The sequence below is a fragment of the Microcaecilia unicolor genome, chromosome 4, assembly GCF_901765095.1.
Source record: "Microcaecilia unicolor chromosome 4, aMicUni1.1, whole genome shotgun sequence".
In the NCBI taxonomy this organism is placed as follows: Eukaryota; Metazoa; Chordata; class Amphibia; order Gymnophiona; family Siphonopidae; genus Microcaecilia; species Microcaecilia unicolor.
The window spans coordinates 198,594,038-198,611,307 of record NC_044034.1 but is presented as its reverse complement, the minus strand read 5'-3'; the positions used below and the strand labels follow the sequence as shown (position 1 = coordinate 198,611,307).

The window sequence follows — 17,270 nt, the reverse complement described above, 5'->3', positions numbered from 1 at the left end:
TTGAAGCCCCTGAAAAGCTCCACTCCAACCCATCCAAATCTATTCAGTCACAATCTGGGCACAGATCGCAGAAGTCTGCCCAGCACTGGTTTTGCTTCCCAATTACGGGTTTTGCCACCTAATCTCCGCTAAGCTTCTTTGGATCCATTCCTTCTAAACAGGATTCCTTTATATTTATCCCACGCATTTTTGAATTTCATTACCGTTTTCATCTCCACCACCTCACACAGAAAGGCATTCCAGGTATCTGCCAACCTCTTTGAGAAAATATTTCCAATTATTCATGGGTCAGCAATTCACGTACTCTACCACCTTTCCGTCTCTGGAAAAGGTTTGTTTGTGAGTTAATAAATACTTTCAAATATTTGAACGTCTGTATCATGTCACCCGTTTCTCCTGTCCTCCAGGGTACACATGTTCAAGTCATCAAAACTCTCCTTGTATGTCAAGTTCTCTAAAAATTTATTTTCTGCTGCTAAAATACATTTTGACTTTGTAGAATTTAAAAATGCCTTCCAGTTGTTATGCTTCACTACTGAATTCTACTGCAATTAGACCCGACAGTGGTAGGTCAGGTTGGAGACACATAACTAGTAACAATATCCCCTTTCTACAGTATTTAAAATAGAAATTAAAGGTTATAATCTTGATAACTAAAAATATTACTAATGCCAATCAAATCTCCATCTCAAAGATCTAAAGGGTCCCAAGTTCCTTGTAATTTCCAGTTGCTGCTCATTTTGGCATTCACATTTTGTGGACATGCTGCTTAATACCATACTAAAATATTCTGTTGTCTAATCATTTCAGTATGCTCAGGGATATGATATTGTGATTGCAAAATTTAAAATAAGAAAAGCTGAAGAGTGGAATTAAGCAGTAGGTGAATAAAAGGCAAAATAAAAATCAGGAAATAGAGGCATTGTATTTGAAGAAAACAACTTTTTCCCCGAGTGAACATTCTAGAAATGCATAGTTTCAAATGCTATTTTCCTAGTGCAAGAGCTATTTATGAAAAGGATTTCTAACCTTCTCAAAGAAGGGCTGATAAAGTGCTGCATATTTTCTCTCCAAATCATGCACTTCTTCATAAAATTTGGCTTCTATGTGGGTACATTTCACTTGAAGCTGTTTCAAGGCATTAATTCTTCTCTTTACTGCTTTCGGTAAACTAGAAAGCATTGAGGAGACAGAAGACAAAGATATGCAATCCTTTATTTATCATAAATGAAACAGACCACATTAGCCAAGAGGACATCGATTTAACATTCATTGAAAGTTTATAGAAACAATGCTTTTCTAATGAACACAATGGATGATATTGATGTTGGATAACTTTGTTCCTTAAATAAATGATGTAATAATTTTAAAAAACCTCATGTTTATTGTGGTTCCCTTTATCTAATATTACATTTTGTTTAAATATCACGACCATTCAGTGACCTATAGGGGAAATGAAAGGGGGAAATACTTTTTCACATCACTGTAAAAGTAAAAATATGTTTTGTAATTCAGCGTCTCCACCGTCACCAAAGAGATCCCACACTGATCAAAGTAAAGATGCAGAACTGTAAAACGTCTGGTGATGGAAGTAAGTCTTGTTCTTATAATCTCATCTGACCACCTAGTACATCTTGACATATTTGTCACCATTAAGATCTGACTGTGATGCAAGATTGTAGGGAACAAGAGAGTCATTTTTCTACACCATCCACAAGCATAACAGTTACAAAGATAAGCAAAATATTTTTATCAGCCTGTATGGTCAGAGATAAATAGTTCTTGGCTATCAGCAAATTTACTGCATGAGACAAAACACTGGAACTACTACCTGCTTTTAGAACAAAAAGTACTGGAGCATTTGATTCCTGATCTGTTGTCCTTGGTTCTCCATTATATTTTCAGTTCAACAATGTGGACAGCTTTTATCTGTGTTTTGATACTTACGTTTCAATGTAACTTGAAGGAGTGCGTGAGACATTTTCAAGCCGTTCCTGAAGGGCTGCTAGGACTTGAGGATTTTGCATGACCTGATCTGCCAGTTTTTCTATTAATATAAAAAATCACAATATTTGTTTCAAAATATACAGTTTTGGAGAATTAAAGCATTTCCTTCCAATAACAGCACACTGACTTATTTCAGTCTGGAATTTTGTTTTCCTCTTTCACTAATATTCCAGCAGCAGTAAAATGTTAATCTACAACTTATAAACCACAGTTTGTCACAATAACATTTAAACATTATAGAACTATTTTCATTGATCAGAAAACTCTCTGGGTATCAAATGATTTGCTGATATGTGAAAGACAATGAGATGCATCAATTCCTTTTGTATAACAATTCCCATCAAAGTTAAAGGAAATGAAGACCATGGCCTCCATGAAGTCAATAAGGAAATTAAACTATTCTTTTTATTTTTAGTTCTGATCCCATTTAATTTTCTTTAATAAAGGCCATAGCTGCTTTAATATTACCATCAAATATCTTAAAACAGCTCATTTTTACTTCTCCATAGCAGCAGTGCTATGGAGAAAAGTGAGCTGCTTCAAATTAAAAACAAAACAAAACTTAATTCCACCTGATAATTCAACCCAACAGAAACAAACACATTGAGGGGAAAAGTTGTCAACGTGGGCTACCATTAAGACAGGTTATTTTAGCACACAAAATCGTGCTATTTTAGCACAGGGTCTCATTAAAATGAGACCCTATGCTAAAATAACCCATCTTAACAATAGGCCACATTGATGAGATACTTCATATGTATACCTGATCTCGATTTGTCCTTGCCATTTTCAGGGCACAGGACTGTAGAAGTTTGCCCGGCACTGTCTTTGTTCTAAACTTTCTTAAGTTGTCATAACTTCTTCTCCTTAATATTATGACCATAATGATCATAAATCATTTATTACAGTTCAGTTTCTAAAGCAGATCTTCAACTTTAAATAACTGTAACGATGATTTTGCCAGGTCAGTTGATTTATAACTAATTAGCAGACTCAATATTTTACAGTTGATTTCTCTGAAAATTCAGTTGCTCTCCTCAGAGAGCCACTGCGATCACAATATTGAAATTAGTGATCAGATGTAAAATGTCAGGACAAATAAGTTCCCTTCCTTTGCCTTGCACCTTCTAAATATTTCTTAGCTTTATAAAGATATAATCTCTGCTCCTCTTGTTGGTTCTCATTTAAATACCTAATGTCTCATTAAGTTATACTGCATGTTTGTTATAAGAGAGTAAGCTCTGTAGCAGTTTTTGGTTTGTAATTGGATTTTAATTTTATATATTTTATCTTCTGTTTACCTTTTTATGTCTTTCCTATTATTGATTGTAGAATTCCATTTCTACTAATACCTTTAGGGGCTTAAAAGTTATGCTCATAAATTAGGCCTGTCATTTGTTTGCCTAGATTTGTGAGCCTAGGGGTGAATTCTATAAATCATGCCTAAAAATTTGGCACTGAAAAAACACACTTAACGTGCTATTCTGTAAGCAGCACCTAAAGTTAGGTCCAGAGCAAGCTGGAGTGGAGGGGTCAGAACAAACTAGAGGCTGTAAGCCGAGTAGGACCACAGCAATTTGTGGAGGAGAAGAGATTTTGTGGATTCCAGCAGTGTTCCCTTAAAGCTGAGCAGGAGTCCTCCCACCTATAGTACTGCCAGTGGGGGGAGGGGCAGATGTTTATTACATTTTCAATAGTGAGAGAAAGGCAAGCCCTGCAGGACTCCAGGGAACCTGCCTGTCCCTAGCAATTAAAGCACAATATTGAAGCACCATCACTCACTGGCAGTAATGCAGCTGCAGGACTCCTGCTCAGCTTAGAGGAAACAGTGGACTCCACTGCTCTTTCTACTACTTCCTGAGATATGTGCTTTACTAGCCAATCATCCACATAGGGAACACGCTGCACTACTAATTTGCATATATATGTTGCTACAACTGCTAGGCATCTGGTAAACAAGTGAAGCTTACACAATGCTATTCAGTAGGATGCAATACCAGTAGTGTTACTTCCCCATGACAAATCACAGATGCAAATACATTCAGGCCACTGGAAGTATGTGGGTATACATATCCTTTATCTTTAAACAATTTTTTTATTGGTGCATAAGCAAAACACAACATCTAACAATTATACTTCAAGACAGATCCAGCCCAATGCCTTCTGCATACATATCCTGAGAACATCGACATTCTCCTTTTTGAAGACGAAGAAATAGGGAATCTAGGGAAACTATCCAGGAAGTTTTGCTTGGTCAGATGTTTGTGTGTGTCTAGGATGGGATGGAATTCTCCTGTCTTTTTTGTGCTAAGGAAATACCTGAAAGAAAATCTCTGCACTCCTTCCCCTAGTGAAATGGGCTCAACCACACTGGCCTGCAAAGGGAAGAGTTCCTTTGTAATTATTTTTTAACTCTGAGAGCTTAACCTTGATGCTCTTGGCAAATAATTTGGAAGTCTGTTTAATAACTGCACACAGTAAACAATCCAGCCTATTTTGAGAACCCACTTTTCTGAGATTATCTGCAAGAAGGCTGTCCAGAATTGATTATGGGACTTTTGCTACGTTCAGATTAACCAATCAAATCTCTACACAATTGGGGATATTACGTCATACTATGTATTACTTGTTTTTCAAATTTTCTTTATTATTACTGTTACCAGTAAACAAAGGCCCGTTTCTGAGAGCAATGAAATGGGCACCAGCAAGGGTTTCATGGTAGTGTGTATGTTTGGGAGAGTGTGTGTGTGAGTGACTGTGTGAGAGAGACAGAGTGAATGCGGTAGTGTGTGTGGTTGTTTGGCATAGCGTGAGTCTGTGTGTGTGTGAGAATGAGAGTGTGTGGCAGGGTTCCCCCTCCTTCCTTTCCCCCCCGTGTTCCCTCCCCACCCCCGTCATTCCCCCCCCCTTTCCTCCCCCCCTTCCCTGCCTGAGGGTGGTGAGTCGCATTCCCTCTGCCTTTCAGGGTCATCCGTTGCATTGTGTTTGTTCAATCTGGCTCCCTCCCTGCTGCCACTGCCAGCATGATGCATCTGGCTCCCTCCCTTCTTCCCTTGCACCACGTTGAGGCTGCCTGCTCGCCTGCCTCCCTCTGACCTTTTGGATGTCTCCGTTTCAGGGGGAAGATGTGTTTGTTTTTTGCAGGAGCAGAGTCATGTTGTTTGTGAGTGTCGTGTGTGGCGGGGGGAGGGGGCAGGACCGTCATCCGCGCCGCTGTTGTTCCTTGGGGAGGGGCGACGTGGTTCTGGCAGCCGGTGGCTCATTTCTGGTGAGGGGCAGGAGCAACATGGTTTGTTAGCCCTGCATGGCTTGTCGCGGTTTTACCTGGTTCGTGCGCCGCTGTTTTTTCCGTTGTAGCTCTGTGTGGATGGCGGTTTTCGTGCCCCGCCCTCGACGTCATCGCGTTTTGACGCGAGGGCGGAGCAGAGCTACAGTGTGGAAATCCGGAGTTTGTGGCCTGAGTAGAACGTTGGAGGTGAGAATCTGCTCCGCCCTCAATGTCATAACGTTTGACGTGATGGCGGGGCCCAGAGACTGTGATTTTCGTGGCTTCAGAGCTTCGAACTTATGAACCTTGGCTTCAGTGACGTCAGACAATAGAACGTTGAGGATGAGTTTTATATATAAAGGTACTGTTTTTGCTACGTGGAGGAAAAAGCCTCAGAATGTCAATTAAAGTCTTTCAAGCGCTCATCAAGCAAACTGGACTTGCATGTTTACTTCATTGGCAAAAAACCTCCACAAAAACAGATAAAAGATTCACAAATTTCAAAAACAGCAAAGAGCACACAAGAATGTAAGGAAAGCTCATCTTTAAAGGTCCCCAGACAGTCCTCACAACCAACAGTGGCCAGCAGTGGCTATGATCTCTTCACTTCTTAGCTTCTTTCATGGCTGATTTCACCACCACAGAACAAAGGTTAACACCAGAGTCTGCTACTTGCAAGCTTGCTGCTCTTCAAGTAATCTGAGGACGGGAACAGTTACCATGTCTTCGGAAGCATCAATTTAATAAATAAATAAATACTTTCAGCAAGCCAAGACATCTGATCTTGGTTCGGCACTTTCTTAACCGCTTTTTTCTATAAATTTTGGATTTCTCCCATCGCATGTGGAAGAGTTTCTCAAAGGAGGTTGAGATGGATCGAATGGGATACTCATGGACAGGTCACCTCTGTCAGGGGTATTCATATGCTGACATCTTCTAGAATAGTTTGGAAGTATGCCGAGAGGAGAAGGAGGCAAGAAACGATCAGAGATGAAGAGGCTACCAAAAGTGTCTCAACATTTTAGTCTTCTAGAAGAAGAACAGCACCCTGGTGAAGTAGCAAGTACTCCTGTAGCCAGGACCTGCCCACCAGGGGATACACTATCCTCTCGCACCGAGGATATGTATCCAAGAACTTCTACCCAGGCGGGAAGGGTTAGGACAGCTGTTGTAGTTGGTGATTTGATCATTAGGCATGTAGATAGCTGGGTGGCTAGAGAACGTGAGGATCGCTTGGTTACTTGCCTGCCTGGTGCAAAGATGGCGGACCACACGCATCACCTAGACAGGATCTTAGCTAGTGCTGGGGAGGAGCCAGCTGTCTTGGCACATGTGGGTACCAATGACATAGGAAAATGTGGGAGGGAAGTTATGGAAGCCAAATTTAGGCTCTTAAGTAGAAAGCTGAAGTCCAAATCCTCCAGGATAGAATTTTCAGAGATGGTCCCCGTTCCATGTGCAGGACCCAAAAGGCAGGCAGAGCTCTGAAGTCTCAATGCATGGTTGAAGCAATGGTGCAGGGATGAGGGGTTTAGATTTGTTAAGAACTGGAAAACATTATGGGAAAGACGGAGATTGTTCCGAAAGGATGGGCTCCACCTTAACCAGTATGGAACCAGGCTGCTGGCGCTAACTTTTAAAAATAAGATAGAGCAGCTTTTCAACTAGAATTGGGGGGGGGGGGGGGGGGGGGGGGGGAAGCCAACAGTTGCCCAGGAACCTCCTTAATGGATACTATTGAAACAGTACATTTAGGGAATCCAAGTAGAAAGGTTTCAACAATGTAGAAAGTAAGCCAGGTGTGCTTAATGAGAGAGCAGGATAAAGGATGCACACTTTCAACTTCTAAGCAGTGTGTAGATCAAAGGAAAAAAACACAATTTGAAGTGCCTATATACAAATGCTAGAATCCTAAAAAATAAGATGGGAGAGTAAGAATATATAGCACTAAATGATGAGGTAGATATAATAGGCATCTCAGAAATTGGTGGAAAGAGGACAATCAATGGGACACTGTTAACAGGGTACAAACTGCATCGCAATGATAGAGAGGATCAAATTGGAAGGGGGTTGCGTTATATGTTAAAGAGGGAATTGAGTCAAGTAAAATAAACATTCCACATGACACAGATAGCAGCGTGGAATCATTATGGATAGAAATTCCATGTGTAAAGGGAAGGAATAGGGCTGTATTACCATCCGCTGGGACAGAACGAACAGACAGATGAAGAAATGTTTACAGAGATCAGGAAAGCTGGCAAACTGTGCAACGCTATAATAAAGCGAATGCTACATACCTGTAGAAGGTATTCTCCGAGGACAGCAGGCTGATTGTTCTCACTGATGGGTTGACGTCCTCGGCAGCCCCCTCCATCGGAAAGTTTACTAGCAAAGGCCTTTGCTAGTCCTCGCGCGCCCATGCGCACCGCGCATGCGCGGCCGTCATCCCGCCCGAAACCGGCTTGAGCCGGCCAGTCCAGTATGTAGCAAGACAATACACTTCAAGGGAAGACTCAACTCCAAAGGGGAGGCGGGCGGGTTTGTGAGAACAATCAGCCTGCTGTCCTCGGAGAATACCTTCTACAGGTATGTAGCATTCGCTTTCTCCGAGGACAAGCAGGCTGCTTGTTCTCACTGATGGGGTATCCCTAGCCCCCAGGCTCACTCAAAACAACAACCATGGTCAATTGGGCCTCGCAACGGCGAGGACATAACTGAGATTGACCTAACAATTTATCCAACTAACTGAGAGTGTAGCCTGGAACAGAACAAAACAGGGCCCTCGGGGGGTGGAGTTGGATCCTAAAGCCCAAACAGGTTCTGAAGAACTGACTGCCCGAACCGACTGTCGCGTCGGGTATCCTGCTGCAGGCAGTAATGAGATGTGAATGTGTGGACAGATGCAAATTTCTTCAATGGAGGCTGACTTCAAGTGGGCTACCGACGCAGCCATGGCTCTAACATTATGAGCCGTGACATGACCCTCAAGAGCCAGCCCCGCCTGGGCGTAAGTGAAGGAAATGCAATCTGCTAGCCAATTGGATATGGTGCGTTTCCCTACAGCCACTCCCCTCCTATTGGGATCAAAAGAAACAAACAATTGGGCGGACTGTCTGTGGGGCTGTGTCCGCTCCAGATAGAAGGCCAATGCTCTCTTGCAGTCCAATGTGTGCAGCTGACGTTCAGCAGGGCAGGAATGAGGACGGGGAAAGAATGTTGGCAAGACAATTGACTGGTTCAGATGGAACTCCGACACGACCTTTGGCAAGAACTTAGGGTGAGTGCGGAGGACTACTCTGTTATGATGAAATTTGGTGTAAGGGGCCTGGGCTACCAGGGCCTGAAGCTCACTGACTCTACGAGCTGAAGTAACTGCCACCAAGAAAATGACCTTCCAGGTCAAGTACTTCAGATGGCAGGAATTCAGTGGCTCAAAAGGAGGTTTCATCAGCTGGGTGAGAACGACATTGAGATCCCATGACACTGTAGGAGGCTTGACAGGGGGCTTTGACAAAAGCAAACCTCTCATGAAGCGAACAACTAAAGGCTGTCCTGAGATCGGCTTACCTTCCACATGGTAATGGTATGCACTGATTGCGCTAAGGTGAACCCTTACAGAGTTGGTCTTGAGACCAGACTCAGACAAGTGCAGAAGGTATTCAAGCAGGGTCTGTGTAGGACAAGAGCGAGGAGCTAGGGCCTTGCTGTCACACCAGACGGCAAACCTCCTCCATAGAAAGAAGTAACTCCTCTTAGTGGAATCTTTCCTGGAAGCAAGCAAGATACGGGAGACACCCTCTGACAGGCCCAAAGAGGCAAAGTCTACGCTCTCAACATCCAGGCCGTGAGAGCCAGGGACCGGAGGCTGGGATGCAGAAGAGCCCCTTCGTCCTGCGTGATGAGGGTCGGAAAACACTCCAATCTCCACGGTTCTTCGGAGGACAACTCCAGAAGAAGAGGGAACCAGATCTGACGCGGCCAAAAAGGAGCAATCAGAATCATGGTGCCTCGGTCTTGCTTGAGTTTCAACAAAGTCTTCCCCACCAGAGGAATGGGAGGATAAGCATACAGCAGGCCCTCCCCCCAATCCAGGAGGAAGGCATCCGATGCCAGTCTGCCGGGGGCCTGAAGCCTGGAACAGAACTGAGGGACTTTGTGGTTCGCTCGAGATGCGAAGAGATCCACCAAGGGGGTGCCCCACGCTTGGAAGATCTGGCGCACCACTCGGGAGTTGAGCGACCATTCGTGAGGTTGCATAATCCTGCTCAGTCTGTCGGCCAGACTGTTGTTTACACCTGCCAGATATGTGGCTTGGAGCCCCATGCTGTGACGGCGAGCCCAGAGCCACATGCTGACGGCTTCCTGACACAGGGGGCGAGATCCGGTGCCCCCCTGCTTGTTGACATAGTACATGGCAACCTGGTTGTCTGTCTGAATTTGGATAATTTGGTGGGACAGCCGATCTCTGAAAGCCTTCAGAGCGTTCCAGATCGCTCGCAACTCCAGGAGATTGATCTGTAGACCGCGTTCCTGGAGGGACCAGCTTCCTTGGGTGTGAAGCCCATCGACATGAGCTCCCCATCCCAGGAGAGACGCATCCGTGGTCAGCACTTTTTGTGGCTGAGGAATTTGGAAAGGACGTCCCAGAGTCAAATTGGACCAAATCGTCCACCAATACAGGGATTCGAGAAAACTCGTGGACAGGTGGATTACGTCTTCTAGATCCCCAGCAGCCTGGAACCACTGGGAAGCTAGGGTCCATTGAGCAGATCTCATGTGAAGGCGGGCCATGGGAGTCACATGAACTGTGGAGGCCATGTGGCCCAGCAATCTCAACATCTGCCGAGCTGTGATCTGCTGGGACGCTCGCACCCGCGAGACGAGGGACAACAAGTTGTTGGCCCTCGTCTCTGGGAGATAGGCGCGAGCCATCCGAGAATCCAGCAGAGCTCCTATGAATTCGAGTTTCTGCACTGGGAGAAGATGGGACTTTGGATAATTTATCACAAACCCCAGTAGCTCCAGGAGGCGAATAGTCATCTGCATGGACTGCAGGGCTCCTGCCTCGGATGTGTTCTTCACCAGCCAATCGTCGAGATATGGGAACACGTGCACCCCCAGCCTGCGAAGTGCCGCTGCTACTACAGCCAAGCACTTTGTGAACACCCTGGGCGCAGAGGCGAGCCCAAAGGGTAGCACACAGTACTGGAAGTGGCGTGTGCCCAGCTGAAATCGCAGATACTGTCTGTGAGCTGGCAGTATCGGGATGTGAGTGTAGGCATCCTTCAAGTCCAGAGAGCATAGCCAATCGTTTTGCTGAATCATGGGGAGGAGGGTGCCCAGGGAAAGCATCCTGAACTTTTCTTTTACGAGATATTTGTTCAGGGCCCTTAGGTCTAGGATGGGACACATCCCCCCTGTCTTCTTTTCCACAAGGAAGTACCTGGAATAGAATCCCAGCCCTTCCTGCCCGGATGGCACGGGCTTGACCGCATTGGCGCTGAGAAGGGCGGAGAGTTCCTCTGCAAGTACCTGCTTGTGCTGGAAGCTGTAAGACTGAGCTCCCGGTGGACAATTTGGAGGTTTTGAGGCCAAATTGAGGGTGTATCCTTGCCGGACTATTTGCAGAACCCACTGATCGGAGGTTATGAGAGGCCACCTTTGGTGAAAAGCTATCAACCTCCCCCCGACCGGCAGGTCGCCCGGCACTGACACTGGGATGTCGGCTATGCCCTGCTGGAGCCAGTCAAAAGCTCGCCCCTTGCTTTTGCTGGGGAGCCGCAGGGCCTTGCTGAGGCGCACGCTGCTGACGAGAGCGAGCGCGCTGGGGCTTAGCCTGGGCCGCAGGCTGTCGGGAAGGAGGATTGTACCTACGCTTACCAGAAGCATAGGGACCAGTCTTCCTTCCCCCGAAAAATCTTCTACCTGTAGAGGTAGATGCTGAAGGCTGCCGGCGGGAGAACTTGTCGAATGCGGTGTCCCGCTGGTGGAGAGACTCTACCACCTGCTCGACTTTTTCCCCAAAAATGTTGTCCGCACGGCAAGGCGAGTCCGCAATCCGCTGCTGGAGTCTATTCTCCAGGTCGGCGGCACGCAGCCATGAGAGCCTGCGCATCACCACACCTTGAGCAGCGGCCCTGGACGCAACATCAAAAGTGTCATAAACTCCTCTGGCCAGGAATTTTCTGCACGCCTTCAGCTGCCTGACCACCTCCTGAAAAGGCTTGGCTTGCTCAGGGGGAAGAGCATCAACCAAGCCCGCCAACTGCCGCACATTGTTCCGCATGTGTATGCTCGTGTAGAGCTGGTAAGACTGGATCTTGGCCACGAGCATAGAAGAATGGTAGGCCTTCCTCCCAAAGGAGTCTAAGGTTCTAGGGTCTTGCCCGGGGGCGCCGAAGCATGCTCCCTAGAACTCTTAGCCTTCTTTAGGGCCAAATCCACAACTCCAGAGTCATGAGGCAACTGAGTGCGCATCAGCTCTGGGTCCCCATGGATCCGGTACTGGGACTCGATCTTCTTGGGAATGTGGGGATTACTTAATGGCTTGGTCCAGTTCGCAAGCAATGTCTTTTTCAGGACATGGTGCAAGGGAACAGTGGACGCTTCCTTAGGTGGAGAAGGATAGTCCAGGAGCTCAAACATTTCAGCCCTGGGCTCGTCCTCCACAACCACCGGGAAGGGGATGGCCGTAGACATCTCCCGGACAAAGGAAGCGAAAGACAGACTCTCAGGAGGAGAAAGCTGCCTTTCAGGAGAGGGAGTGGGATCAGAAGGAAGACCCTCAGACTCCTCGTCAGAGAAATATCTGGGGTCTTCTTCGTCCTCCCACGAGGCCTCACCCTCGGTGTCAGACACAAGTTCACGGACCTGTGTCTGCAACCTCGCCCGGCTCGACTCCGTGGAGCCACGTCCACGATGGGGGCGTCGAGAGGTAGACTCCCTCGCCCGCATCGGCGAAGCTCCCTCCGCCGACATAGTCGGGGAGCCTTCCTGGGAGGTGGCCGCGGTCGGCACCGCACGCGGTACCGACGTCGGGGACCTCAACCTGGGCGATGGACCAGCCGGCGCCACGCTCGACGGTACCGGAGGCGCAAGCACCGCCGGTACCGGAGGGGTAGGGCGCAACAGCTCTCCCAGAATCTCTGGGAGAACGGCCCGGAGGCTCTCGTTCAGAGTGGCTGCAGAAAAAGGCTGAGAGGTCGATGCAGGCGTCGACGTCAGAACCTGTTCCGGGCGAGGAGGCTGTTCCGGGCTGTCCAGAGTGGAGCGCATCGACACCTCCTGAACAGAGGGTGAGCGGTCCTCTCGGTGCCGATGCCTGCTGGGTGCCGAATCCCTCGGCGACCCAGAGCTCTCGGTGCCGACACGGGGAGGAGACCGGTGTCGATGCTTCTTCGACTTCTTCCGAAGCATGTCACCGGAGCTCCCCGGCACCGACGAGGAGGACGTAGAATCCATCCGTCGCTTCCTCGGGGCCGAGACCGAAGAGGGTCGATCCCGGGGGGGCTGTACCGCAGGAGCCCTCAGGGTAGGAGGAGACCCACCCGAAGGCTCACCGCCACCAGCAGGGAATGGACAGCCCTCACCTGCACTCCTGACGATGCACCTCCGTCCGACGACATCAGCAGACGAAGTCTCGGTACCACCGACGTCGATGCAGTCGCCCGATGCCTCGGCGCCGATGCAGAGGTCCGATGCCTCGATGCAGTCGATGGAGCGGCAGCCAAGAAAGATGGTCCGGACGCTGACGACGTCGATGCACTCGATGCCTCCGGTGCCGATGTCGACGAAGAGCCCGAGAACAAAACGTTCCACTGGGCTAATCTCGCTACCTGAGTCCGCCTTTGTAACAGGGAACACAGACTGCAGTTCTGAGGGCGGTGCTGGGCCCCTAGACACTGAAGACATGCAGAGTGCCTATCAGTGAGCGAGATTACCCGGGCGCACTGGGTGCACTTCTTGAAGCCGCTGGAAGGCTTCGATGTCATGGGCGGAAAAATCACGCCGGCGAAATCAAAGGCCGAAATGGCGAAAATTGAAGCACCAAAATTTAAAGGGAGAAAAATCTCGACCGAGGCCAAACTAGGCCTACCCCGACAACGAAAGAAAACTTACGGGGCAAAAGCTGTGAAAATTACGGGAAGGGCAGAAAACCCGACAGGGTCTTCCGGAACACTTCCGAAGCGCTTCCCGAACTTTTTTAAAGAAAAACAAGGAAAAAACACGTCGAAAAGGACGCGCGAGGTCGACTCTCTGGGGCACGAACGGCGTAACACGACCGTACCGAGCGCGGACGAAAGAAGACTGGCCGGCTCGAGCCGGTTTCGGGCGGGAAGACGGCCGCGCATGCGCGGTGCGCATGGGCGCGCGAGGACTAGCAAAGGCCTTTGCTAGTAAACTTTCCGATGGAGGGGGCTGCCGAGGACGTCAACCCATCAGTGAGAACAAGCAGCCTGCTTGTCCTCGGAGAATGGGTGATTTCAATTACCCCAGTATTGACTGGATAAATGTTACATCAGGGAGTGCCTGGGAGATAAAAATTTCTGGATCTAATAAACGACTGCTTCTTGGAGCAACTGGTCCAGGAACTGACAAGAGGGGGAGCCATTCTGGCTCTGGTCCTTGGTGGCGTGCAGGACATTGTACGAGAGGTGGTGGTGTTGGGTCATCTGGGAAACAATGATCATAACATGATCAACTTTGAGCTATGTAAGACAGAAACAGGAGCAAACCTCCCTGGGTCCATCCCCTTTCCCTCTTATTTCAGGAAAGAAAGGTAGGCATAGAAAACTCAGTGCAATTAAGGGTTCCCCCAGTAGAGGGCACTGGGACTCAAACCAAGAATAGGGAGGGATGACAGAATGGGGAAAGTATAATCCAGAAAAATCCTGGTGATACTGCACAGTGGGGGAGAGGCTTCCTGGGGAGGAGCAGGGGTATATAAAAGCTCACATTGAAGCAAAAGGAGAGAGGAATGAGCAAACCCATGGAGGTCAAGGAATATCCCAGAGTAGAGGAGGTTCCAGGTTATAAGGAAGGTGCACCAGAAGCCCAAACCCCAGAGAAGAAAGAACTGAGTGAATAACCAATGAAGAAATAAGTTACACTTTTGACTTAAGTTTGCTGACAGAATGGGGTGGGTCCCAATACAGCATAAGCCTCCTGGATTGGAAGTAGAGAATTTTGGGTCTGCCAGTGTTTGAGCCCTAGGCTTATTAGGGGAAAGGGCTCAAACTTTTTCTTGTGAAGATTTCTGTTAAGAGTAAAAAAAGACTGAGAAGGCTTGCTACATAAGTTTTCTTTTTAATGTTCTTAATATATTTGGGATTTTTTGTTCTACAAAACTGTTGAATAACTGTTTTGGAATCAGATGTGGAAAGTTAGATTGACTTTGGTGGGGGGGGGGGGGGAGTGAATACAGGAACCTGAACTAATTTGCATATGGTTTTCTTCCAACTTCTCTGGAGGGAGAAGGAAAGGGGATGAGCAAGAAAGTAAGAGCCCTTTTATTACTGACCAGAAGAGAGGATTAAAACATTGTTTAGGAAACCACTCACCCTAAAGTAAAAAGGGACTCTCTAACTTGACTATGGGAGTGAACAGAAGGCTTCATAGTCAGTGGACAATTTCCATGGGGACTTCTTTTTCTGGGAAAAGGTTTCCAACTCTCTAGCACCTCCTGTTGGAAAAAGATGGTGGACAGCTATCTCCTCCATAAAAGGAGAAGTAGCTGGTGATAGAAGGGAGAGTCCCTGAAAAAACCCAGACGCTTGGCTAGTGGGGAATACATTATAGCTACTATCTGTGATGAACCCACAAAGGAAATCTACTGTAGCTAAATTTAATTTTCAAAAGGGCAACTATAATAAAATGAGGAAAATGGGAGGGGGGGATCATGTGGTGCCATGCTGGAGAGCGGTCACTGGAAAGCGGAACTCCCGCACTTCCTCTTAATCTAACTACATAATCAGGCTCTATAGCGCTTTTGACTATTACAGTTCCTGTGCAGCCAGCATAAACATCTTCGAATGGTACCGGTAAAATTTTTATCGGCCGGCTAAGGGATGGCAGACAAATTGCAGAGAAAAGAAAAGAGGAGAGGCAAGATTACTGAGCACAAAATGGCAGACAGACAGATCTCGCTAGAAAACACTGTGAGCTCCACGTGAACTGCAGAGATTACGGTGGTTACTGCTGCTGTAGAAGCAGCACTGGATAAGAAATTACAAGCTTTATTTGATTGTGTGGAGGCTGCACATGAAAGACTAGATGGCTTTCATTTGGATTTGGACCAAATGCAGCAGAGAATAAGTGACACTGAGGATCGTATGGCGGAGGCTACGGAACCTGCAGAGGCGCTACAGAAAAAGCTGACTGAGCTGGAGCTGAAGTTGGATGACTTGGAAAATTGATCCTATCAAAATAATTTGAGACTGATCGGCCTCCCAGAACAGTTAAAGGACTCGGAACTGGTGAGCTTTCTCGAATGCTGGATACCCAAGACCCTGCAACTTAATCTGTCCGGTCCTTTGAAAGTCGAGAGGGCCCGCAAGCTGCGATTATGAGAATTCTGCACTTTGGCCATAAGCAGGCAATATTGCGTGCCTTACGCTCTGGGCTGACACTTTCCCATGAAGGCCAAAAAATACTATGTTTTCAAGACTATTCAGCAAGGGTGGCAGCAGCGCGAAGGGCAACTGCGCCGACATGTACCATTTTATATGAACAGAAACAGGTTTTCCTTGGTTTACCCGGCTCGGAAAAGATTTTTGAGACTGCAGATTCTGCGAACAAATTTCTCAAGACCCTAACCAACGCTTCTGCTGAGTGAATATTCAATCAACTCACTCTATTGGACTACTGAGTTGCTGTGTTGGTTTTCCTGCAAATTTTTGCTTGCCCATTAGTCACAGTGACTTAGGCGATAACAATCGGACATGATATATGCTGTGCATGACAGCCTACTGCCTACAATACTGTTAGATATTAGCAACTGTGTCTCATTCAGACTGCCTGGGAGTGGACATTGATACAATTGACAATTTATGGCGACTTTCCTGATATGAATATTCTTGGAACTCTTGTGTAAACTTATTAAATTGGTGCCACCTGATTGGTGGGTTTAGGTTCTATTAATGCTGCACAGCATGCTCTTGAAGCAGGGCTGGTAATCTTATCAGATCTTAGTTTCCAATTTGCCTTTTTCCCTTCACCCCCCTCCCTTTTTTTCCCTTCCTCGTCAGCAGTGGACAAGTGTGCAGCAACCAAGCTACAGAATAATTTGATATTAACGTGTTCAATAGTTTGCTCTATATTTGTATATAGATATTGATGTTACACTGAGGTTATTATACAGCTATTCATGGTGCCAATGTTCTTTGAATGGGTTTTTTTCTCCTTCTTCCTTCTCTTTTTAATCATCAGCTGTTGTCAAGGGTACACCAACAAGATTGAATATTTTAATATTAACCCTTTAGTGTCCAATGTTCCCAATATGGCATATTACGGGAATATTGGACACTAAGGGCCAGATGCACTAAAGTTAACAAGCAAGTAGTAAACCCTGGCATGCACTAAAGACTTCTTTCTGACGACGGTAGCAGCTAACGAAAACGGAATGCAGATGAGCAAATTGTGTAGAAATCGTATTGTAATGAGATGCACTAACCTTTTCCAATTGCCTTAACGCTAGAAAATCTAACGAGAGGTCTGTACCTCTCATTAAGTATGCGCACAAGCCAGACAAATAAAAATGCTTTATTTAGAAAGACAAGCGTAAAATGGAGCATTGAGAGGAGGCAGAGCAGAAGGAAAAATCACGTTTAGCTGCACAGCCACAGCAAGAGAGGGCTCAACAGTTCCCCTTTCACAGGCTCCCTCCCTCCCTCCGTGTGTGATCGGGATCCAAGAAGAAGGCACAGCTCCCTCCTCCAGGTCTATCTCAGCCAATCACAGCGCATTTAGCTCGGCTAAACGCGTTGTGTTTGGCTCA

General features: G+C 46.9%; 1 protein-coding gene across 1 annotated transcript in view; it reads right to left on the bottom strand.

The window, feature by feature from the left end:
* NAP1L4 (nucleosome assembly protein 1 like 4) overlaps positions 1-17,270 on the bottom strand; it is a 481,814-nt gene that overhangs the window by 351,599 nt on the left and 112,945 nt on the right. The window contains 2 exon segments of the mRNA XM_030201119.1: positions 1,030-1,171; positions 1,948-2,047. Of these exon segments, the coding sequence (XP_030056979.1) occupies positions 1,030-1,171; positions 1,948-2,047 (242 nt within the window).